This window comes from Apium graveolens, chromosome 8, assembly GCF_009905375.1.
Source record: "Apium graveolens cultivar Ventura chromosome 8, ASM990537v1, whole genome shotgun sequence".
In the NCBI taxonomy this organism is placed as follows: Eukaryota; Viridiplantae; Streptophyta; class Magnoliopsida; order Apiales; family Apiaceae; genus Apium; species Apium graveolens.
Window position 1 is genome coordinate 113,359,327 of NC_133654.1, and position 25,840 is coordinate 113,385,166.

Genomic DNA, 25,840 nt, shown 5'->3' on the forward strand with positions numbered 1-25,840 from the left:
CTGACACGAATAACTTAGGATGTAGCTTCCTATCGTGCCACCTCTTCACCTTTTCCTTGTACATTTTGTTATTCTCGTACGCTTGAAGTCGAAATTCATCAAGTTCATTAAGCTGAAGCATTCTTTTCTTACCAGCTGCATCTAAATCCAGGTTCAACTTTTTCAACGCCCAGTAGGCCTTATGCTCAAGCTTCGCCGGTAAATGACATCCCTTACCGTACACCAACTGAAATGGGGACATACCAAGTGGAGTTTTGTATGCTATTCTGTAAGTCCAAACAGCTTCATTGAGCTTTAAGGACCAATCCTTCCTTGACGGACAAACAACCTTCTCTAGAATGCGCTTGATCTCTCTGTTAGACACTTCTGCTTGACCATTTGTTTGCGGATGATAAGCAGTAGCAACTCGATGATTCACATTATAATGCTGCATCATAGAAGTGAACTTACGGTTGCAGAAATGCAACCCTTCATCACTTATGATTACCCGAGGTGTTCCAAACCTTGTGAAAATCTGCTTATGAAGAAAATTCAGCACTGCCTTTGCATCATTTGTTGGTAGAGCTTTGACTTCTACCCATTTTGAGACATAATCGACTGCCAGCAAGATGTACTGATTATTGCAGGACGAGACAAAAGGCCCCATGAAATCGATTCCCCAAACATCAAAGACCTCGACTTCAAGCATCACATTTAACGGCATCTCATCCTTTCTCGTCAAATTTCCCACTCTCTGGCAACGTCACACCTTAAAACAAACTGATGAGCATCCTTAAACAATGTAAGCCAGAAAAAACCTGCTTGTAGAATACGAAATGTCGTCTTCTCACCACCATAGTGTCCACCATAAACTGTGGAGTGGTAGTCTCGTACTATCCCCTCCGTCTCACAGAACGGGATACATCTCCTGATGATCTGGTCAGCTCCCTGTCGAAACAAATATGGTTCATCCCACATATACCACTTCAACTCATGCAGAAACTTCTTCTTTTGAGCTGAGGTCAAATTAGGAGGCATTATATTGCTGACAAGATAGTTTACAATATCTGCAAACCATGGCTCTTCCTCCTGAACTGCGAACAACTGCTCATCCGGAAAAGATTCATTGATTAATGTCCTATCTTGTCAAGTAGACTCGGGATTCTCCAACCTAGAGAGATGGTCAGCTACTTGATTCTCAGTACCTTTTCGATCCTTGATCTCTAACTAAAATTCCTGAAGTAAGAGCACCCAACGAATGAGTCTCGGCTTCGAATCCTTCTTGGAATACAAATAGCGAATGGCCGCATGATCTGTGAATACTGTCACCTTAGTCCCAAGCAGATAAGATCAAAATTTCTCGAAACCAAAGACTATAGCCAAGAGCTCCTTCTCCGTAGTGGTGTAGTTCATTTGGGCCCCATTTAAGGTCTTACTCGCATAGTAGACCACATGAAAGAGATTATTCTTGCGCTGCCCCAGAACTGCACCTACCACATAATCACTCGCATCACACATCATCTCAAACGGCTCTGTCCAATCTGGTGCTGTAATAACTGGTGCAGTGATCAAACTCTTCTTGAGAGTCTCGAATGCCGCCAAACATTCATCATCAAATTTGAAAGGCACATCTTTCTCAAGCAAATTGCACAACGGCTTAGATATCTTCGAAAAGTCCTTGATGAATCACCGATAAAAACCCGCATGACCAAGAAAACTACGGATTCCCTTCACAGAAATAGGTGGTGGAAGATCTTCAATGACTCCCACCTTGGCCTTGTCCACCTCCAGACCCTTGCTAGAGACCTTATGCCCAAGAATAATGCCTTCACGCACCATAAAATGACATTTCTCCCAATTGAGCACCAAATTAGTTTCCACGCACCTTTTGAGTACGGCACGGAGATTATTCAAACATTCATCATACGAATGTCCAAAGACGGAGAAGTCGTCCATGAACACCTCGACATTATTTCCAATCATGTCAGAGAATATAGCCATCATACATCTCTGAAAAGTGGTCGGGGCACCACATAACCCAAACGAAACTCTACGAAAAGCAAACGTGCCAAATGGACAAGTGAAGGTAGTCTTTTCCTGATCCTCTGGTGCAATACAAATCTGATTATACCCTAAATAGCCATCCAGAAAACAATAATACTCATGACCAGCCAACCTGTCAAGTATCTGATCAATGAAAGGAAGAGGGAAATGATCCTTCCTCGTGGCTTTGTTCAACTTTCGATAATCCATGCATACTCTCCATCCCGTAACTGTTCGAGTGGGGATGAGCTCATTCTTCTCATTTGCTACCACATTGATACCTCCTTTCTTAGGCACACATTGTACGGGGCTCACCCAAGAACTGTCAGAAATAGGATAAATGATGCCTGCATCAAGCCATTTCAGAATTTCTTTCTTCACTACCTCCTTCATGATAGGATTAAGTCTGCGCTGTTGTTCAACAGTCGAATTACTACCTTCCTCTAGCAGAATTTTATGCATACAATATGAAGGGCTGATCCCCTTGATGTCTGTTATGGTCCATCCAATAGCTGATTTGAATTCTCTCAAAATCCTTAAGAGCTTGTCTTCCTCACTACCTGAAAGGTCAGATGCAATAATAACAGGTAAAGTAGATGCATCACCTAAAAAGGCATACCTCAAGTGTTCAGGTAGTGGCTTGAGCTCCAAGGTAGGTACTTCCTCTATTGATGGTTTGAGCTTTCCTTCAGCATTCTTGAGGTCAGAAGTACCAAGAGATTCAAACGGCATGTCCAGCTTTCGATTCCAGGGAGAAGCATTCATATATTATAATTGCTCATTGCCATCTTCATCATCACTGTCAAAATCCCCCACTAAGGCCTTTTCCAAAGCATCAGACATTAGCATGCGATCGAGTTCTGAAGTAACCGCAGAATCAATCACATCCACTTTTAAGCACTCCTCATCTTCTGTAGGGAATTTCATTGCCTTGAACACGTTGAAGGTCACATCCTGATCTTGTACCTGCATAGTAAGTTCACCTTTCTGCACATCTATCAAGGTACGGCCAGTAGCCAAGAAAGGTCTTTCCAAGATTATGGGAATCTTCTTATCTTCCTCAAAATCTAGAATAACAAAATCTGTAGGAAAGAAGAGCGTATCCACCTTGACTAACACATCCTCCACTATGCCCCTTGGGTAAGTAATAGAACGATCAGCCAATTGTAGAGACATGTATGTGGGTTTTGGATTAGGAAAATCCAACTTTTTAAAGATCGACAACGGCATCAGATTGATGCTTGCTCCTAAATCACAAAGGCACTTGTCAAAAGTCAACTTGCCAATGGTGCAAGGAATGGTGAAGCTACCTGGATCTTTAAGCTTTGGAGGTAACTTTTGCTGCAGAACAGCGCTGCATTCTTCCGTGAGAGCAACGGTCTCAAGGTCATCCAGTTTCACCTTCCTTGAAAGAATACTCTTCATAAACTTCGCATAACTAGGCATTTGCTCCAGAGCCTCAGCGAAAGGTATATTGATGTGAAGTTTCTTGAACACCTCCAGAAACTTACCGAACTGTCTATCCAGCTTTTGTTGCTATAATCTCTTAGGAAAAGGTGGTGGAGGATAGAGCTGTTTCTCCCCTGTATTACCCTCAGGCAGAGTGTGTTCAACAGTAGTCTTCCTTGGTTCCGCCACTTTCTCCTTTTGCTTAGCTTCTTCATCTCTAATTTCAGCTTCTCCTTCTTTTGGCTTTTCAGCATCAGCAACTTTCCCAGACCTTAAGGTAATAGCCTTGACTTGCTCTTTAGCTTCCTTCCTGCCTGGTACTTCCGTGTCACTAGGGAGTGTTCCAGGTTGACGATTGAGCACTGCATTGGCTATTTGACCGATTTGATTTTCCAAGGTCTTGATAGAAACCGCCTGACTCTTGCATAACAGCTTAAGTTCCTCAAAATCAGCACTAGTAGGTGCAGTTGCACTTCCCTATTGAGGGTATGATTGCCTTTGAGCATACTGATGTGGTTGCTGGAATCCAGGTGGATTAAACTGTTTACTCACACCTTGCTGATATGGTGGCTGAATAGCATTCTGATTATTACCCCAACTGAAATTTGGATGATTTCTGTTGTTAGGATGATAAGTAGCTGGCACAGGCTGCTGTTGTCGCTGATAATTATTCACATACTGAACAGATTTGTTGACCAGAGAACACTGATCCGTAGCATGAGAATCTGCACAAAGCTCATAAACCATAGCTATTTGATTAACTCCATATGTAGCTAGAGAATCAACCTCCATCGCCAGCGCCTGGAGCTGCGCTGCAATAGCGGTGGCTGCATCGACTTCCAGAATACCTGCTACCATCCCAGGCATCATCCTCTGAGTTGGGTTTTGATGCTCATTTGCAGCCATAGTCTCGATAAGATTATAAGCCTCAGTATAGCTTTTAGCCCATAAGGCGCCTCCAGCTGCTGCATCGAGCATGGGCCGAGATTGGACCCCCAAACCATTATAGAAACCAGTGATCACCATCCAATCGGGCATTCCATGATGTGGACACTTCCTCAACATTTCCTTGTAGCGTTCCCAAGCTTCGCACATAGATTCTGTAGGTTGTTGCGCAAACTGAGTAAGAGAACTCCTCATAGCAGCAGTCTTTGCCATCGGATAAAACTTCACCAGAAACTTTTGCGCAAGATCTTGCCAAGTAGTGATGGACCCAGCTGGTTCAGAATGTAACCAGTTCTTAGCTTTGTCCCTCAGTGAGAATAGGAAAAGCCTCAGCATGATAGCCTCATCAGTCACGCCATTATACTTAAAAGTGCTGCAGACCTCGACAAAATTCCTTATGTGCATGTTGGGGTCTTCAGTTGCAGCTCCTCCAAAAGAAATAGAATTCTGCACCATCTGAATAGTGCTCAGCTTGATTTCAAAGGTGTTAGCTTGAATAGCCGGATGAAGAATGCTTGACTGAATGTCATCAATTTTAGGCCAATAAAAGTCCATAAGAGCTGGATCAGCCTGAACAATATGATCACCCATGATTACTGGTTCTTTCTGCTCAGTTCCTGAATCCGAATCTTCAAAATCTATCTTCTCCGGAATATCAAGAACTTCGTCTGTCTCCTCAGCTGTATCTAAAGTCCTCTTGCGAGTACGAGAACGAGTTTGCATAAACACTCGCTTAAGTACCTGAAACACAACTAGAAATAATAAGTAACAGCTACGTCCTAATCACTGAGTCCTAATGACCAATGATGGTAAGTACATAAACTAAACAAATACGCCGAGTCCCCGGCAGCGGCGCCAAAAACTTGTTAAGGCGAAAACACGCGCTAATATTCACGCAAGTATACGCGTTCACAAGTAATATAGAATACTTTCTAGTTCGTTCCCACAGAGACTCAGACTAATTATTGTTTAATTAAACTCACGTACCAACGTATGATTACTTCTCAATGTTAAGACACAAACACTTAGAATGGTTGACTAAATATTAACTAGAATTAATTACTTAGTTTATCACTTAAATAACACTTCAATTAACAATATTAAACCACTCATGAGATCACAACTTCATTACTACCTCCTTCAATAGTTATTGTTATTACCTTTAGCATGTGACAGTGATGATATTAATCGAATAACACGAAACTGATAAAAGCCAACTTTCATTGTACTCATACCATTCTACCAAGCATCCACAATTAAGATAAAAGTTGAATAGGCATCAATTATGTTGAGTTCCTATATGTCTACAGAAATTGACAACACAACGATTTAAGCACAAGTTATTCCTTTTGATTACACAGGGCAAATAAAACTGTTAGAGTTACCCACTAATCATGCACATCATACATGAACCTATGCTAGCATGGCAAGTTCTAAATCTCAAGATCCACCGTCGCTTCACAAGAGATTAATACCCTATCTTATATGTTCGCGACGCACATAAGACGAATACGCACAACCAATACTAGATATCATACAATCATCACACACTAAAGTATTAAACAATTAACTAAAGAATTCCATAGTAAATCCATTGCGACCCCATGATCACGATTAGCCCATAATAGCACTTATCGTCATCATGGGTTCATATGAAATCATGATAAACAAACACAAGAAAATAATAACTAAACTAATTATATTAAATCAGAGTACGTCACAAGAGTAATTAAGTTCAAAGTAAGAAAACTAGCATCCAACGTTACAGCAAAATAAGAATCACAAGAAAGTATGCTTCCTCTTTGTTGTTGTGTGCTAAAACGGTCTTCTTCCTTATCTCCTTTGCTCCTTGCTTAATACCACGATCCAACCTCGTGAAAACGTCTCCAAATCTATTTATATAATAGTCCCATAAAACTCAGATTACATAGAAGTTGGAAGCCAAACAGAAGTAGAAGTATAAAAATAATTATTTAATTTCCCGACCCTGCGCGACCGCTCAGCATAGCTGAGCGGGCGTGCAGGACCCTACTGGATTTTTCCTGAGTTTGCTCCGTTTCTTCTCGGTAATCTGCCCCTTTCTTTCCTCTCGCAATGGTGAACACATGACAAGGCTTATTCTTGATGATTACTCCTCCGAAATGCAACTAATACCCTGAAATGCATAAAAACTAGAAAAACACATCAAATACACAAAATACTTGATTTCAAGGCACCAATTTAAGCCATTTTAAGATGTTCTAAGTGGTATAAAATGCCACTTATCAGTTTCCATTCTTTTGGAAGGGATATCAGGAATTTGAGATTAGAATCTTTAGTTTGGTATACTCTTCCATGCAACTTTAGAGCATTTAGTAGCTTTGGAAATCTACTAAAGATATCAGTGAGAGTTTCACCTTCTTCACAGTGAAAATGCTCATATCGCTGAATTAGTAACTACATCTTGTTTTCTCTAACTTGTTCAGTGCAATCACTAATTATTTGAATGGTATCCCAAACTTCCTTGGCTGTCTTGCAGTTAATGATGTTATCAAACATGTCACCATCAACTCCATTGAACAGAATATTCATGGCCTTCTTGTCTTTCCTGACTTGTTCAATATTAGGATCTGACTATTCATGCCTTGGCTTGGGAACTGATGGCTCATTTCCAGTTGCAGCTCTCATTGGTACATGAGGACCTCTCTCTATGCAATCCACATAGGCCTCATCTTGAGAAAGTAAATGAAGATGCAACTTTTCCTTCCAGTGATGGTAATTATCTTTGTCCAGAAAATGAATCTTGACTCCAACATCCTTCTTGTTCATCTTGCGGTTTGTTGTGATCTTTAAACTCTTTGTGCTTCAAGAGCTTTCTCTGATACCAATTATTAGTCCCTAACAATGTAGCAAGAATTACAGAAGGGGGGTTGAATGTAATTCTAGTAAACTTTTTATTGAACTATAAAATGTTCTAACTTAATCTATATATGTATATAAGTGTTTTGATTTGCAAGTTGCGGAATCACAAGTTAAATAAATCAAAAACACAAAGTAATTAAAACACAAGTCTTTAAAACTTTCTGGTGGATTTGAAAGTATCCACCAGATATATATATATATATATATATATATATATATATCGAATTAAGAACTATGTGAAGAACAAATTGTCTCAGAGCTGCTTTACAAGTGAGCAAACAAACTACAAAGAAATTCTTAACAGTTACAGCTTTTTCAATTTCTCCTCTAAAAGTGTTTGCTTAGTTATTTGTTCTACTAGCTACACTTGGTTTATATACCACCAAGTTTACATGGTAATAAGACAGGATAATAAAAAAAAACTATCAAGTCAAACTCCATGCTGCTTTACTACTCTATTCCAGCATCTTTGAAAATCTTCTTAATCTTGTATGGAAATAGTAATGCTTCTTTGTTCTTCATTTCCTGTTAAACAGGCTGACACATTCCTTTTACAAACACCGAACACAAGTGACTGTGTTGTCACTGTCAACAGATGTTTGAATTGATCATCCGTCGGGTACATGCTTGTCATCCATCAGGTTGCCTTGTTGATCATCCGTCGGGTAGCTTTGTTAATCATCAGTCGGGTAGCCATTTATCACTTGACTCCATTTCATTTGTGCGGAATTACAAGACATCTTATATTTATATTTAATCAACCTATTCTGCACATCTACTAGCAGTCTACATAACTCATAAGCTACTACAGAATCTATATAAATATGTTTGCAGAAATGTGTTGCATGACTTATTGTTACATAAGCTACTCACCCGATAGATGTCAATTAGTCATCCATCGGGACTATATTGAATCATTCATCGGTACTATAATTGATCATCCATCGGGTGCTACATTCATCGATAGATGTTTGCAAGTTACTATCTAAAGAATGAAGCCACCTGCTGGTGGGAAACTATTAAAGTGTTCGAAGGTACTGATGATGTTGCGTGGGATAGATTTAAGGAGTTGTTTCTAGAAAAGTATTTCCCTCATTTTGTTCAGGATCAAATGGAATTGAAATTTTCTGAGCTCAAGCAGAGGAATATGTCAGTGGGAGATTGTGAAAGCAAGTTTGAGGAATTGTCTAGGTTTGTGCCATCCTATGTGGACAGTGATAGGAAGAAGACTAAGAGGTGTCAGCAAGGACTCAAGCCATGGATCCAAGGGAAGGTGGCCATATTTGAATTGGACACATATGCAGGAGTTGTGCAGAAAGCTATGATTGCAGAGACAGAAAGTGAAATGTCTCAGAAAGAGAAGGACGGTAAGAAGAGGAAGTTTGAAGGGTCTGAAGGATAGTCTCAAGCAGGGAACTTTCCAAATTTCAATCAGAGGAAAGACAAGTTCCAGCCCGGAAGAAATTTCAACAGACAGAATACCGAGAACGGAGGCCAGGGTAACCGTCCAACCACTGGGAACTAGCCAACCCAACAGAGGCCTGCTCTACCAGATTGCCATATCTGTGGACAGAAACATGGTGGAGTTTACAACAAGTTGAATGTGGTCTGCTACAGATGCAACTAGAGGGGCATTATTCAAGGGAGTGACGTAATCAGCTAGCCAGGGAGCCAACCAACAAGGATCAGCCTACCAGGAATCAGGCAAGAAAAGTTCCAGCAATTGGGTATACCTGTTTCAAGTGCGGAAAGCCAGTACACATAGCAAAGGATTGCAAGGCACCAATTCAAGTCAATAATACACTGTGAATCATGGGAGCCCCTCCAGTAGTGAATGACCCTCCCAGAGCTAGAATTATGACATGTGTATGAAAGATGCTATTATGGACACTGATGTTGTGGCAGGTACGCTTGCTGTGAATTCTTTATGTACAAAGGTGCTTGTAGATTCAGGAGCAACTCGATCATTTATTTCTCTAGATTTTGTTGATAAGTTGAATTGCCCAATTGAATTGCTAAGTGAAATTATGACGGTAGAATTAGCAAATGAGGAACATGTATCGGTTAATCAAGTATGTAAGAGCTGTGAGATTGAGATTTATGGAAATAAGTTTGCTGCTGACTTGATACCATTTAAGTTAGGAGAGTTTGACGTTATTCTAGGAATGAACTGGATATCTAAGCATGATGCTCAAATAGACTGTCGTAACAAGAAGGTAATCCTGAAAATGCTAGACGAAAAAGTGGTCACGTTTAAAGGCCATAATCAAGCAAAGAAGTTCTTGAGGATAATTGAAGCTAAAAAGTTATTACAACAAGGATGTGAGCACTTCATTGCGTACGTGATAGATAGAAGTCAGGAGCCAGCAAAACTGTAATACATTCAAGTGGTAAATTAATTTTCAGACATGTTTCCAGATGAATTACCAGGACTTCCTCCAGATAGAGAATTGGAGTTTGCGATCAACTTAGCACCAGGAAAAGAACTAGTATCTAAGTCCCCATACAGAATGGCACCTGTTGAAATGAAGGAATTGGAAAAGCAATTTGAAGAGTTATTAGAGAAAGGAATGATTTGACCCAGTGTATCCCCATGGGGTGCACCGGTATTATTTGTTAAGAAGAAAGATGGAAACATGAGGCTATGCATCGATTATCGATAACTCAATAAGCTTATGATCAAGAACAAGTATCCATTGCCTCGAATCGATGATTTGTTTGACCAGATGAATGGAGCCAAGTAGTTTTCTAAGATTGATTTGAGATCTGGATATCATCAATTAAAGATCAAACCTGAAGATATACTAAAGACAACTTTCAGAACAAGATATGGTCATTACGAATTCTTAATGATGTCTTTTGGATTGACCAATGCCCCAACAACATTTATGGATTGATGAACATAATTTTGAAGGAATATTTGGACAAGTTTGTAATTGTGTTTATCGATGATATTTTGATCTACTCCAAGTCAACGGAAGATCACGCGGAACATCTAAGGAAAACTTTGGAAATTTTGAGAAAGAAGAAGTTGTATGCAAAGTTTCCGAAGTGTGAGTTTTGGTTACAAGAAGTTCAATTTTTAGGGCACGTAGTAAGTAATGAAGGAATCAAAGTGGACCCAGAAAAGTTGAATCTATTACGAATTGGGAAAGGCCAAAAACACCAACAGAAGTGAGAAGTTTCTTGGGATTACGGGATATTATCAAAGATTTGTTCAAGATTTCTCAAAGATTGTGACACCTTTGACGAAGCTTACCAGGAAAAATGAGAAGTTTATATGGAATGAGATGTGCGAAGGAAGTTTTCAAGAATTGAAGAAGAGGTTTATCACGGCACCTATTTTGTCACTTCCATATGATCAAGGAAAATTTGTAATCTATAGTGATGCTTCTCATAAGGGATTAGGTTGTGTTTTGATGCAGCATGATAAAGTCATTGCATATGCATCTAGACAACTGAAACCTCATGAGCAGAAGTATCCTACTCATGACTTGGAACTAGCAGCGATAGTATTTGCCTTAAAAATTTGGAGACATTATTTATATGGAGAAATATGCGAGATCTATACGGACCATAAGAGTTTGAAATACATATACACGAAAAAGGAGCTCAACATGAGACGGAGAAGATGGTTGGAGTTGATCAAGGACTATGATTGCACGATTAACTATCATCCAGGAAAAGCAAACGTGGTGGCAAATGCATTAAGCAGAAAGGAAAGATCGAACATGCTGACGGTACCTGGAGAATTATACAAGGAATTTCAAAAAATTTAAATTGGAAGTCAGAATTTGCAATCCTAATGAAGCAAAGATGTATAGTATGACTTTTCTACCAGAATTGCTAGAAAAGATAGGAAAATGTCAAGAAGAAATAATGGATCAGGATATTAATCGGTTGGTTGGAGAAGAGTTATGCACTCAAAAGGACGATCAAGGTATTTTCAGATTTTCATCCAGAATTTGGATACCACCAGTGGCAGAATTGAAGAATAAAATTCTACAAGAAGCTCACAAGTCAAGGTATTCCATCCATCCAGGAAGTACCAAGATGTACAGAGATTTGAAAGAAAATTATTGGTGGCCAGATATGAAAAGAGAAATTGCGCAATGGGTTAGCAAATGTTACACGTGCCGAAGAGTTAAGGCGGAGCACCAGAGACCAAGTGGGTTATTACAGCCACTATAGACTCCAGAATGGAAATGGGAGCACATTGCTATGGATTTTATAGTTTGATTACCAAGGACGAAAGCGAACCATGATGCTATTTGGGTCACAGTGGACAGACTAACTAAATCAGCTCATTTCTTGCCTATTAATAAGAGATTTTGGCTGGATAAGTTGGTTCACATATATTTGAAAGAAATAGTAGTGCGTTATGGAGTCCCTGTGTCTATTGTGTCTGATCGAGATCCACGATTCAATTCAAGATTCTGGAGAAGTTTTCAAGAATGCTTGGGAACTAAGTTGAATATGAGTACGGCTTATCATCCACAGACGGATGGCCAAAGCGAGAGAACGAACAAAAAAATTGAAGATATGTTACGTGTTTGTGACATTTATTTCAAAGGCAAATGGGACGAGCATTTACCCTTAGTGGAGTTCGCTTACAATAACAGTTATTATGCCAGTATCGGAATGCCACCCTATGAAACTCTTTATGGACGCAAATGTCGATCACCAGTATATTGGGACGAAGTCAAAGAATGTAAGATACTTGGACCTGAATTGGTACAGCAGACAAAAGAAGTTGTGGAAGTCATCCATAAAAGGGTAATTACAGCACAAGATCGCCAAAGAAAGTATGCAGATCAATCAAGAAAGGACATAGGATTTAAAGAAGGAGATCTAGTGTCACTGAAGGTGTCGCCATGGAAAGGGTTGTCAAGATTTTGAAAGAAAGGAAAGTTGAGTCCTAGATACGTTGGACCTTTTGAAATTTTGAAACATGTCGGCAAGGTAGCATACGAGTTAGTATTACCCCTACACATGGAACACATTCATAATGTTTTTAACGTCTCGATGCTTAAGAGATATAATCCAGATTCTAAGCATGCAATCGAGTATGAGCTGATAGAACTTCAGGCAGATTTATCATATGTAAAGAATCCAATAGAGATTCTTGGAAAAAAGAGAAAAGGTATTGAGAAATAAAGTGGTAAATTTGGTAAGAATATTGTGGAGAAACCCAAAGGTTGAAGAGTCAACCTGGGAGTTCGAAAGTGATATGCAAGAAAAGTACCCTCAGTTGTTTACTTAGGAGATTCTGTAACACCCCCAAATCCGGGGTCGGGGATCCGGGTTGTCACGAGTTCCATTTCCCTTAATAACACCCAATCTTAATACACAATCAACTACTCTATACTGTGACCCCACAATAAACACACACACCACAAGTTATAGTCTCAGAGATGAATATACAAAAATAATCACAAGTCATTTTATTCCACAATTATATGTCAATACACCTTAAAAAGTTTTTTGAATAAATTTACATTTCTTTGCCATTATTACAATTCATAATTATACATAAGTCTGGTACATCATAAGTTGAAAGCCTAGCCTATTGGTAGTTCCTACCTCAGCTACAGCGACATCAACGCCTATAGGAAACTGCGGAACGTTTCCTAATCGCTTGCGAATCGGGAGCTTGATCATGTTCATCTTTTCTATCTGTTGTTGTGTGATGAAAGAAGAAAGCAAGGGTGAGCAGCAAGCCCACCAAAATAATATGTATAATGATTAACAATATATGAGCCTTCTCATAGTACTCATGAAAGTCTTGGTCAAAAGAAATGAACCAAGTTTGATATCTTAATGCGATGAAGTCGCAAAATATTCAGTATATATACATATATACTTTTCAAAATCTTGGAAGTCCTCTTCCATACATAATATACACAGAGTTCCAGTTTATAACTGTATAAAACTATCGTTGCAAGGTGATCTCATATATCTAACCTTGACTCAACATTTTTCTGAAAATCTTTGACATGCATAAGATAATCATTTACTAGATATAAGTTTTTTTAAAAGATGAAGTTACAAGATACTCCAATATACTTATATCTTTTCCAAATACTACTTGAACTACCACCGTTCAAGTTATAATTAGTTCAACAGTTCATCACATAGATGAGACTACAAGATAATACTTGAATAGATTCAGTCTTTAAAATATCATCAAAATAAAATGAATTTATGAGATACTTCATTTGATGCAAATATCATTTTGAAAACTTGACCCTGCCAACACTCAACAATCGCCCAACCGTAGCCTTTCTATCGAAGTGCTCTGGGTAGTGTTGCAGAAATATCCAATTGGATGATGAACTCATTACGGGAGTTTGCCGCGCCAGGAAGACCACTTACGATGATCAGTCGTAGTAGTGCAACCCCACCATTTTCTACATGTAGAGGAGAACCTGTCGGATTTACTTGTCAACCGAACACTGAACTCCTAAGGAATGGACCGCCTTAGCGGAACTTCCAAGCCATTTGGGCCAATATAATAAGGCTGGGCCGGCGCCACTTGACCACTTACGCCACTCCTAGTTCAGATGAAATCCATGACTCTGAAACGTAAAGCTCGTTCCCCCTTTCCCCAAGTAGAAACTTGTTGATACGGCTCCACCAAGAAGTCGTATCTAGTTGAAAAGGAGAACTCACCGATATTTCCCAGGCGATGCCTGTTAATGGATTAACTTGTTCCAAGAATTTTACTTCCCGAGTGTTGGGTAAGTAATCAATTCATTTAACAAAACAGCAACCTTGTTGCGAATATAAAACACACCACAGAGCCAGATCCCTCAGGTTTTGAGCGAGTATTTAAATCCCCTTCGAAAGGAGGATCTTAAATATAAAAATGAGTTTTGGGATCCGCCCTAACCTTTAAAATCATTTTGAATACTCGAAAATATTTTTAAGAATGTTTGGAGTGATGCTGATTTAATAAAATAAATCAGTCCCAATATTAGAAAATATCTGAATATTATTATTTAAATAATATTCCCATAAAGAATAATCTTTATAAAAATAATTGAAGTAGATGTTGTAAAACTTATACTTGAAATGAGTATTAAATAACCAAAGATATGCTTATACGAAAGTACTATCTTTATTTGAATAATCAAAAATAAGTTTCATTATTGACACCTTATTCTTTAATAAAATAAAGAATATATTTCAGTAATAAGCGGAGTCATAATACCTCGAATGAATATTATAAATAATATTCATTAAATAAAATAAAAGGAGTCATACATCCTCAAATGAATATTCAAATAATATTCAATTAATAAAATAAAAGGAGTCATAAGCCCTCGAATGAATATTCGAATAATATTCATTAATAAAATAAAGTTATCGAATAAACCTTATTCGATTAATAGTTTTGAAAACTATTACCATATATATATATATAATATATATATATAATATATATATATATATATATATATATAAAATCTACTCGGGATCCTCGACTCCCGGTTTTAGAAAATGTTTTCACCTTTGGGTCCCTATACTAAGGGTATATGCAAATTACCGCTATTCTCTAGCATAGGTATTATGCAACTATAAGCATTTGAACCAACAAATATATAAACCAAGAATATAAATCAGGCATGCATATATACCATATCACATGCTACAATATATCGCACGAATTTGCTAATATAACCATCATGCATCTATTACAAGATAATGCATATACAAGTGTATACATCACAACAACAGTATAACGGGTAGAAAACTTGCCTGAGCGACTGGGGGTGATAAAAGGCTCGGGACGAGTCTGGTAACCTATAAACAACAAGTAAGTTGGAATTAAACAAAAGTCACTTGTAAATCTATACTTTAACTAACTTAGACTCTAACGCTTGTTTTGCACTTACTGATTCTCTTAAGTTACTCGAGTACCCTCGGCTCCACCATTTTTAATAATTTAACCATTACGAGTTTTAAGGCGATTCCTTCGCGAGTATCTTACCAACTGCCTAACATACTTAACATAATTGTTTCATACATTAATTAACCCTTTAAGGTCTTTAACCTATGTTTCAAAGTAAGGCGAGGAGAAATGTTTTGTTCGCGAAACGCCGTTTCTTAAAACGGTCGTTTCTCCTACACCGTACATCGGAACCAAACGAACTACATATCAAAACGAAGCTCGTAACATGAACTATCTAAACATGGCAATGGTCAAAATCTAGCAGGGGGTTCTCGGGTCCTAATGTTATGAACAAAAGCAGTCTAAAGTAAATCGGACATTACGACGGCTATGTTTACGCGATTTCCCAATTTTATACCCTTCCAATTCAACCCATAATCAAGCCACAATCACATCCCAATCCAAAATCCATCCATACCACATCCTCACAGCCCCAATCAATTCCATATTAACATTTATACTTATGCTTAAGCTTGAATTATCTATACTTAAGTTCTTTTAACCAAAACAACAAGATTCACCATCCATTTCACTACCACTCCAACCCAAATTCTAAACCAACAAGCATTAAGCTACTATATCACCATAACAACTATAATCATCCTATTTAACAAAGTAAAGCTAGGGTTTGGAGATGATATACCTTCCTTGAAGTGGTGTGAGTAGCTAGGAAGCCTTAAGAAGTCTTGAGATGACTTGGGGATGCTTGGATCTTAAAGGAAAAACAAGAAAATCAAGTTAAAATTCTTGAAGTCACTATTCATTGTCTTCTTCATTGATTTCTTGAAGAAGATTGTGAATGATTTGGAGGCTTAAACTCATAGAATAGCCATAACTATGCATAAGGAATACTAGGGAATTATCTTACCAATTTAGGAAGCCTTGAACTTGAATTTTGAAAATTGTTTTCTTTGAAAACGGCAAAAGCCGAGAGCAAAGGGAGGATGAAGGAGAATTTTGTGTTTTTCTTTTGATGAAAATGAATATTTGCTTGGTTGGTTGAATTAGTTTTGTTTTGTTTTAGGTCAATTACCCATTTACCCTTGATTTTGTGTGGTTAATATTCCACCACATTTCCTTCCCTCTTATGTCATGCTTGCATCACTTTGTGATGTCATGACCCCTCCTTTGTCCTCTTTCTATTGGTTGGATGAAACCATCCTCTCTTATCCCTTTGATTAACTTCCTAATTGTTTGCCTAATGACCGCTGATCTGTTATACGGTTCGCTTAACTTTCGTTTTTGTTTATCGTTTGAGGGATCATACCCGGGATCTTATTACTTAGGTTCCCTTAACCTTTCTCAATATATTATATTCCTTTTATGATCCTCTCTTATAATCCTTTAATTTAAATCCTTTTTATCCTGTTACCCTTTTACTCAATTCTTTCCGTATCTAGTGGATTTCCGGGAAAAACTAAAGTGTTCGGAATTGGATTCTGACGATCTTTACATACACTTATATACCATATAGAGTACTAATAAAATCTCAGAATATCCATAACAGAACCCCTACATAGTGTGGCATGAAAAGTTTTCTCATTCAGCTAAAACACTATTCATAAGGGTTACAAAAAGTTCAAAATTTTGGGGTTATTACAGATTCTGAGGACATAATCCTTTTAAGAGGGGAAGGATGTAATATCCGGGATATCACGTGTCATTATTTTTATCAATAAATGATTATTATGTGATTATTACGTGAATTTTAGTGAATTATCTGTTGATTGATAATAATATTTAGATGTTTATATGTGACAGGATATGAGTATGTTAATTTTAATATGTCCATAATAAAATATAGATAAATGTGGTATTTTTCTGGTAATTTTTGGAATGTTATATGACTTTATATTAACTTATGAATTTATTAATTATTTTCTGAATAATTACAAAATTATTTTATAAAGCCGGGAATCGTCCAACCTCAACCGTTTTTACATTTTTACAACCCGAAACTCGTCCGAAAACTCCTTCCTAACCTAATATGGTAATTTCAGATATTTTCCGTGTTTTGACTTTTTCTATCCAGATTACGGTCTGACCCGTACGCGTCCCGACGTAAAATTTTCGATCCGATAATTATTTCGATATATCAACAAAACCCGTATTCTCGAAAGACAGGATAATATTACATTATTTTCGTATAAAGTGTTTTATGAAAAGCCCGGTTGGGATAATTATCCAATACGGGTAATAATCAGATTATTTTTGTAGTTACTTAGCGGCTAAGTAACTAATTTATCGATCCAAAACGATCCAACACGAACCAATATTCCATAAATATATATAGCCCTTTTATTATTTCATTTTATTCGTAAAATCATAATCGATTAGTAAACATATAAGAAATACAGAGAAAAACCCTAAAACGTTACGTTCTTGAGAATCAAACATACGAACAAAGGCGTTAACGAACTACAATTTAAGTGTGCAATATATCAAAACGAAGCTCTTAAAAAAATTCTTTCTGAATCAACCATCTATTTGTGTGCAGAAATCACAGTATTTTTCCTATTTATTTATTTTAATTCGAAATATTTATGGATTAAATTACGAATTTTTGTTCTTGATATTTTTGATGTGATTTGATGGCATAATCATGTAGATCTTTTCTTCCTGGTCATTTTGGTATATTATATGTCAAAAACCGAGTTCAATAACATATAGAAATTGATGTTTGATTCTGGAAAACTGAAAATAGGGTTTTGAATATTTGAATGTTCTTAATTAGAATTGGGAACTTTTAATTGATTGATTCTGGGTATGATTGGCTAGTGCTAACTTGTAGATCGTGTCATGAGCAGTCCAATTATGCAAACAAATCAGGAAAAGGAGGTCGGAATTGACCTGCCGGAAAACCTTCGAACTTGTCGGCGTTAATGGCGAGCTCGTCAGGAAATTTGTTCCTGGAGATATTAACGATAGTAAAATACCGTCTGGAGATGCTGTGTTGATCAGGAGTTGTTAGTCATTAACAATGCAACAAAAATTACAGAAGGGGGGTTGAATGGAATTCTTGAAACTTTCTCAAAAATAAAAAGTGTTCTAACTTATATATATATATATATCAGTGTGAATTGATTTGCAGAGTGCGGAATAATAACTTGAAATTAATCAAAACACGGGTAATTAAAAACACAAGTCTTTAAAACTTTCTGGTGGATTTGAATGTATCCACCAGAGATATATAATATATCAAGAGAACTTTGTGTAGAAATTAGCTCACAGCTGCTTACAAATTTTAACAACTAAGATTGCAGAGAAACGCTAAGAATACAGCTTACAAATGTTTCTCTCTTGGTTGCTTAGTTAGTTGTTCTATTTGCTACTTCTTGGTTTATATAACACAAAGATTACAAAGTAATAAGACAGGATAATAAAACAAAAACTATCAAGTCTAATACTATGCTACTTCATTACTCTTTTCCAGCATCTTTGAATATCTTCATAATAGCATGGAAATGGCAATGCTTCTTTGTTCTCCAAAACCCAGTTGAATAGGATTCCACATTCCATTTGCATACACTCAACGCATGTGACTGTGTTGTCACTGTCAACAGATGTTTGAATTCTTTATCCGTCGAGTTCATGATTATCCGTCGGGTTGCCTTGTTGATCATCCGTCGAGTGGCATTGTTGTTTATCCGTCGGGTAGCTATCAGGCACTTGACTTCATTTCACTTATGCAGAATTACTAGACATCATCTATGTACAATTAATCAACCTATTCTACATATCTAGTTAAAGTAAACTTGACTTGAGTACTACTACAGAATCTAAACAATGTGTATGCAGAAATGTGCTACAGACTTATTGTTACACAAGCTACTCACTCGATGGATAATAAATCATCATCCGTCGGGACTATATTGAGTCATCCGTCGGGACTACAATCCTTATCCGTCGAGTGCTACATTTTTAACTTAGTAAAATCTACTAAGGTGTTTTGTTAATGAAATCATCAAGTTCACAACATATTCACAACATTCTCCCCCAATTTATGTCTACTGGAATTGTAGCCATAAATTAAGAGAAACTTGATGATAACAAAACACCCTAAAAATACAGCTTCAAAAGAAAGTAGATAATACTGTAAAGTGCTTCAATTAACAAAATGTACAAAGATTTGCTCTGAGTCATTTTCAAGGTGCTCCTCTAACCGGAGTAGATTAATCTATTTCCTTAAAGATCTGGATCATTTTCCAAGCTTTCTATTATTTTCTTCTATCTGGTTTTGGAGCTGTCTGTGGAATTCCAGTTCATCATATTCTGAGAGATTTAGCTTTTCTTGCATTTCCAAAAGAGTCTCATTGCTAGAGATGCTCAATTGGTCTTCTAATCTGAAAAATCTTCTCACTCCTTTGTCATCCATGAACTCCATCAGCCAGTAGGGCCTTAGATGCACTCTTCTCCCTGTGTAAGGAATAATAAGAGTCTTTGGGAGTGCATCTTTAGCTCTAATACTCCTCATTTCTTCAATCTTCTTTAGAACCAGTCTTCTTGCAGTTACATTGAATCCAAAGTTCTTTTTGAATGATGAATAAACCTTTATCAGTACAGCTTGGCTTTCTTGAAGGATCCTGTGAAGTGGCCATTGAATCTCCTTTCCTCCCTTGTACTTGAAAACTAACCTTTTAGGTAGATTCCTGTAGGAATCAATCCCTCTCACTTCTTCTAGTTCATCTAGATAGAGATTTAGATCAGAGAATTCCTTGATGTCACATAAGTACATGTAATCTCCCTTGTTGACTTTGGATTGAGCTTTAGTTAGAGATTTGGATTTGAGAGGTGACAACTTCATTTTCTTGACTGCTCTTGACTTTGTTCTTTTTGCCTTGCTAAGGACTGGAAAATTGAAGTCAGGAATTGGTAGACACTCCCAGTCTATTAGTTCATTCTTAGGCACAATAGGTTCACCATGAATGTTCCTGTAAGGATCCACCACCTTGATGTCTTCAAATACCACAGAGGGTTTTGATGCTTGTGTTGTAGTTGGAGTGGATTCCTTGGAAAACTGATACTCCAATTCCTTATCAACAAAGTCCAATTTCCTTTTGATTCTTTTGGCCAATTCCTTGTATCTTGGAGCTCTCTTCTGTTGTGGTTCAACTTGCTTCTTTGGATTTTGAGATTCAGTGATTTCAGATGGATGAGCAGGAATTTGTTGTGTTGGTTTTACAGCTTGTAGCTTGGCCAAGATAGCAGCTTGCTCTTTCTTTTGCTTAGCCTTTTTGGCATCTAGAGCAGCTTGCTTCTTTTCTTGCTTTAGTCTTGCCTTTTCTTCTCTCTTTGCCTGAGAAAATTGAGGATGACCATCCACCACAAAAATTTATTTACCATTTATGAAAACTTTGGCAATTCTCCTTTTTAAAGCTGAATCAGCTGGATCCTTGTAGAAGGCAATTGATCTTGATAAAAGCTTCTTGTCATCAGGCTTAGTTGTCTCATACACTGTATCCAAAGGGTTCTTTAATGATGATTTTGGATAGTTCACCCTTGGCTTCAGAATTATTTCAGCCTTTGGAGATTTGATGCAGGATGGCTGTCCCCTTTCCAGATAGTTCATGCTCATTTCATTCACAGAGATTTGCCTGACTTGAGAGTGATGAATGGCTGACTTTTCTGGCTTCTTTACTAGCCCAAACTTCTTTTGAATGTCCTCATCAATTTTCTCCCAGTTGATTGGAATCAACTGCTCCTTTTTAGCTGCTCTTATATTGGCTTCTGCTTCATTTATCAGATCAATTCTGTCTGTAATTGGTGGCTTGGTGAAAGTAATTGTAGGCACAATTACTTTACTAATTTGAATGTTAGGCTGTTTCTCCCCCTCACTTGGTCCTTTCTCCCCCTTTTTGTTATCATCAAGTTGAGTAGAGGAGGAGGTTTGTGTAGCCACCAGTTTCTGAAGCAAGTCTGTCTGTTGAGCTTGATGCAGATGAATTGCTGTAAGAGATGCTTCCATAGCTGTCATCCTTGTATCCAAGGCATCTATCTTTGTGGCAAGATCAGATTTTTCCTGAGCTGTCTCTTAATATCAAGCATTGTAGCTTCTGGAAGCTTAGAGTCCATTTTATCAAAAATAGCCTTCTCCAGCTCATTAATATCTCCTTTGATGGTGTTGACATCTCGAGCATGTTGGAAGCCTTGAATTTGTTGTTGTTGCAGAGAAGCAAGATTTGCTTGAAGGAGCTTCATGGTGTTGGCATTTGTAGTGGGTTGAAGAGCAGAATTTGTTTGATTTATGAGTTGGATCAGGGTTGTCTTGAAGTAGTGTTCATCATAATGTTTTGAAAATGCCCATGATGGCATGCCTGATCTTGAACTGGAACCTACTTTTCCCTCTATGTCCAATGGCTCTTCTTCACTATCTCCACCTTCATCTCCAAAGAAATCTGCTGAACCACCAGTCTCATAATCAACATCACCAGCTGTGAAGGGCAAAGCTGTGATGGCATCCTTAGCTCTTAGCATTGACTGAGTGGTATGCACCAAATTGAGCATCCTTTCTGGATTGGCGTTGCCCTGTTCAGCTAGAAGTTGATAAGCTGGAATAGGGTGAGTAAATGCATTAGCATCAAGGGAGGTGGAATCTATAACAGCTTGAGGTTGCTGAGATAGTCCCTCCCTGTCTACATCCTAAACATTCATTAACTAACAAGCAATGACATCCATCCTTATAGCTCATGTACCTGCATTTCTCTCTTGTTCTCTCTTTTGTTGCATCAGGGTCTCACCCTGGCTTTCCATCCTCACACCCTCACCTTCACCATCTAAGATGGGACTCCTCTCACTCTCTTTTTCCAATCCTAAAGAACTGGATTGCTTATTTTCACTCTTTTTCTCTCCTTTTTCCTGGGAGCAACCCAAACTCTCACTCATGATACTCTCTTCCCTCAATCCTAAGAGTGACTGTACAACCACTAAGTCTTCTGCACTAGAGATAATAGATGAAATTTGAAGTTGTGCAGAGACACCCAATGGATGAGGAATATCTATCGGGTTACCAGTTTCACTATCCGACGGATAAATGTTGTTAAGCTTATCCGTCGGGATACAATCACTACTCGACGGATGAGCAATATCCATCGAGAGGGTAGAAATGAATGAACTTGGAATTGAAACTATGGTGGACTCTGTGCTGATTGATGAGATTTTAGGCACAGATGTTTCAACAGTTCCTGAAAGAATTGGTAAGTGAGCCAAAAAATCATCCAAAAGATGATGCTCACTTGCACTAGATTTTGGCTTCCCCAACAAAGTTAAAGACGGGGAATCAGGAATATCCAAATCCAGAGAGTTTGTGGGAGAATTTGGTATTTGAGTTGCTTCTATAACTAATGGTTTTGGTTGTGACTCCACATTTATTGGAGCCACATCAAGCTGAATTTGTGAAGGTGCAGTGATTGTGTCTTTAGCACCGGTTTGCACAGTGTGTGAACCCTGTGCATCCCCAAGGGTTTTTGATTTCTTCTTTCTGGCATAAGTTTCGGGTGAGCTAGTGTCCCTTACCCTTTTGGCCTGTGCTCTTGGCTGAGAGCTTTGTTCAATAGTCATATCCTTTTGGGAGGATACAATTAGAAATGAGCTTTTATCCTTATTAATTACTGTAGTTTATTGGGAAACTGCAGTGTGGCTAGGCTGGGAACCACTCAGCTCTCCATCCTTATCCTTAGGGTTTCTTTTATATTCACCCTGTCCCTCACCTACCTTTCCCACCTTCACACTCCCCTCTTTGGTTTTGGTGGATTTTACAACTGGTATCTTTTGAGAGATACCAGAGGAGGCTTTCTTTGATTTGGATTTTGAAACTTTTGATGGTTTGGTAGCTTGGGTAGGCAACTGTTGGGTCATTAACATAGTTTCCATAGCTATACTAGAATTCAAAGAAATCTGTGAGGTTGGAAGAGTAAGGACAGATGAACTTACCTTACTTACCTGAGGTGCTTCCATTACAGGGAAATAGAAGAGTGGCCTCTCCTTGTGATGATTTGCCCTGTTCAAATATGCAATAATTCTCCTCTCTTGAACCCAACAATCTAATTTGTTGTTTGCGTTCTCAAGCACAATTTCCTCAGAGAGGTGGTTAGCTAACATCATGAAAAATCTAGCATAATAAACATTTTTACCCCTCTTATTTAACTCCCCTAATATAAATCCCTACTCAAACAAAACAAGATCACTAAAATTAAAGAATTTATCTATAACTAGAATGTAAAGCATGTTAAGCATAGAAATATTGACAGAATCAAAATTACTGATTTTACCAGAAAAGACCTTGGTAACTACATCACACATGAAACTCTATTCTTTCCTAAGACCCAACCTCCTAATATCACTTAACTTAGAAGTAGAGAGTGCATAGTTCATGGAATTAAGCATATTAACAATATCAGTATCTGTGTGTGGTGAGGACATAGTGTTATTAGGAATTTTGAAACATGCTTTAATAACATCACTATTTATACAGAATTCCTTACCCTTAATAGTAAGTGTGATGGTTTTATCAGTAGAGTTGTATGTAGCAGTCGTCCACATCTCTTCAACAACCTCACAGAAGATGATCCATCATTTCATGGTAGTCACTTGAATGTTGAATCCCCTTGTTTACTAGAGCGGTGAAGTTGTTCTTCTCATAAATATATCCAGTTTGTGATATGATCTTGACTACTGGTGCCATTGTCAGAGAGTGGAAATTGCAGAGATAGAGATGATAATTGCTTTTGAGAAATAGAGAATTTAGAGTAGATGATTTGAGAATGATAAAAGAAAAGTAATGGAAATGAATTAAGCTTTTATACTATCTCAAAAATTACCGTAAAAAATAATAAAGTAAAATAAAGTAACCAATAAGAATTTCCCAAAATAGTCGTTTAAAAATAAACTGTAAAAATTCTTTCAATTATCCGTCATGTTATACTTATAAACTGTAAGTATACTCGATGGATAAAGTTCAGGGAATTAACGGCTAAGATTCAGACAATTCGACGGATGAGAATAAATCAGTTATCCATCGAGTCATAAAATATTCCAGAAAAATAATTGATTTTTTTAATAAAATGTATACCGACGGATGATCAACCTCGATGGATAGTGATCATCCGTCGAGATGTAAATTTTGACTTAGCCAAAATTTCATCTATGACTGAAAAATCAATTAAATTTTTGGCTGCATTGCAACTTGCAAACAATCTATAAGGATTCAAGAGAAATTTAGCATACCTAGCTCACTTACCACCCTTGAAAAGGTGGATTCATCCAGTAGCTTAGTAAATATATCTGCAAGCTGCTTCCCACTTGCTACAAAATGTAGATCCAAAGTACCATTCATTACATGTTCCCTTATGAAGTGGTACTTGATGTCTATGTGCTTTGTCCTTGAATGTTGTACTGGATTTTCAGTGATGGCAATTGCACTTTTGTTATCACAGAAAATAGGAATCCTTTCAACTTGCAAACCATAGTCTAGCAATTGATTTTTCATCCATAAAATCTGTGCACAGCAACTGCCAGCAGCAATATATTCAGCTTCCGCTCTAGAAGTAGAAACTGAATTTTGCTTTTTACTGAACCAGGACACAATCTTGTTTCCTATAAATTGACAAGTTCCAGTTGTACTTTTTCTATCAATTCTACAACCTGCATAATCTGCATCTAAATAACCAGTTAGATCAAAACCAGAATCTCTAGGGTACCAAATGCCAAGTTTTGGTGTTCCCTTGAGATATCTGAAAATTCTCTTAATAGCTACTAAGTGAGATTCTCTAGGATCAGCCTAAAATCTAGCACACAAACATGTAGCAAACATTATATCTGGCCTACTAGCTGTTAAGTACAGAAGTGAGCCAATTATGCCCCTATAACTTGAAATTTCCACAGACTTTTCAGTAGTGTTTAATTCAATCTTAGTTGCAGTGGCCATGGGAGTTTTTGCAGATGTGCAATCCATTAGATCAAACTTCCTTAAAAGATCAAAAATATATTTAGTTTGACTAATGAAAATTCCATCACTAACTTGCTTAACTTGCAAACCAAGAAAGTAAGTTAGTTCTCCCATCATACTCATTTCATACTTACTCTGCATCAATTTGGCAACCTTTTTGAAAAGTTTTTCATTTATAGAGCCATTAAAATTTCTAAAGAAAAGAGTTTTGTCCACGGTACCTCTAGTGAAGTGATTCTCTAAAAGAAACTTTGACAAAGTGTCATACCAGGCTCTAGGTGCTTGCTTCAGTCCATAAAGTGCTTTCAAAAGATAGTAAACATATTCTAGAATGTTTGGATCTTCAAAACCAGGAGGCTGACTGACATAGACTTCCTCCTCCAAGTCTCCATTCAGAAAGGCACTTTTGACATCCATTTGATAGACCTTGAAATTGGCATGGGCTGCATAGGCTAAGAAGATTCTGATGGCTTCAAGTCTTGCAACAGGAGCAAATGTTTCATTAAAATCTATTCCTTCTTGTTGATAATAGCCCTTATCAACTAATCTGGCTTTGTTCCTGACTACTATGTCATTTTCATCCATCTTATTTCTGAATACCCATTTGGTATCTATTGGATTCTTTC

The 25,840-nt window shown here is 37.6% G+C and overlaps 1 protein-coding gene and 1 non-coding gene across 2 annotated transcripts; both read left to right on the forward strand.

Annotated features, from left to right (window-relative positions):
• The first annotated feature begins 4,507 nt into the window (after window positions 1-4,507).
• On the forward strand, window positions 4,508-4,614 carry LOC141681835 (small nucleolar RNA R71). Its single transcript, XR_012559259.1, has one exon. It is a non-coding gene; the product is annotated as a small nucleolar RNA R71 (small nucleolar RNA).
• Window positions 4,615-9,344: 4,730 nt separating this feature from the next.
• On the forward strand, window positions 9,345-9,896 carry LOC141679871 (uncharacterized). Its single transcript, XM_074486244.1, has 2 exons — window positions 9,345-9,639; window positions 9,724-9,896. The coding sequence occupies exons 1-2, from the start codon at window positions 9,345-9,347 to the stop codon at window positions 9,894-9,896; spliced, it is 468 nt and encodes a 155-aa protein (XP_074342345.1).
• The last annotated feature ends 15,944 nt before the right edge of the window (window positions 9,897-25,840 follow it).

What these genes read in the sequence shown, in the direction of transcription:
- LOC141679871 (XM_074486244.1), top strand. Translation starts at nt 9,345, where the DNA reads ATGACGGTAGAATTAGCAAATGAGGAACATGTATCGGTTAATCAAGTA. An exon ending in AAAGTTATTACAACAAGGAT is followed by an intron (nt 9,640 to 9,723) that starts GTGAGCACTTCA and finishes ATTAATTTTCAG; the next exon opens with ACATGTTTCCAGATGAATTA.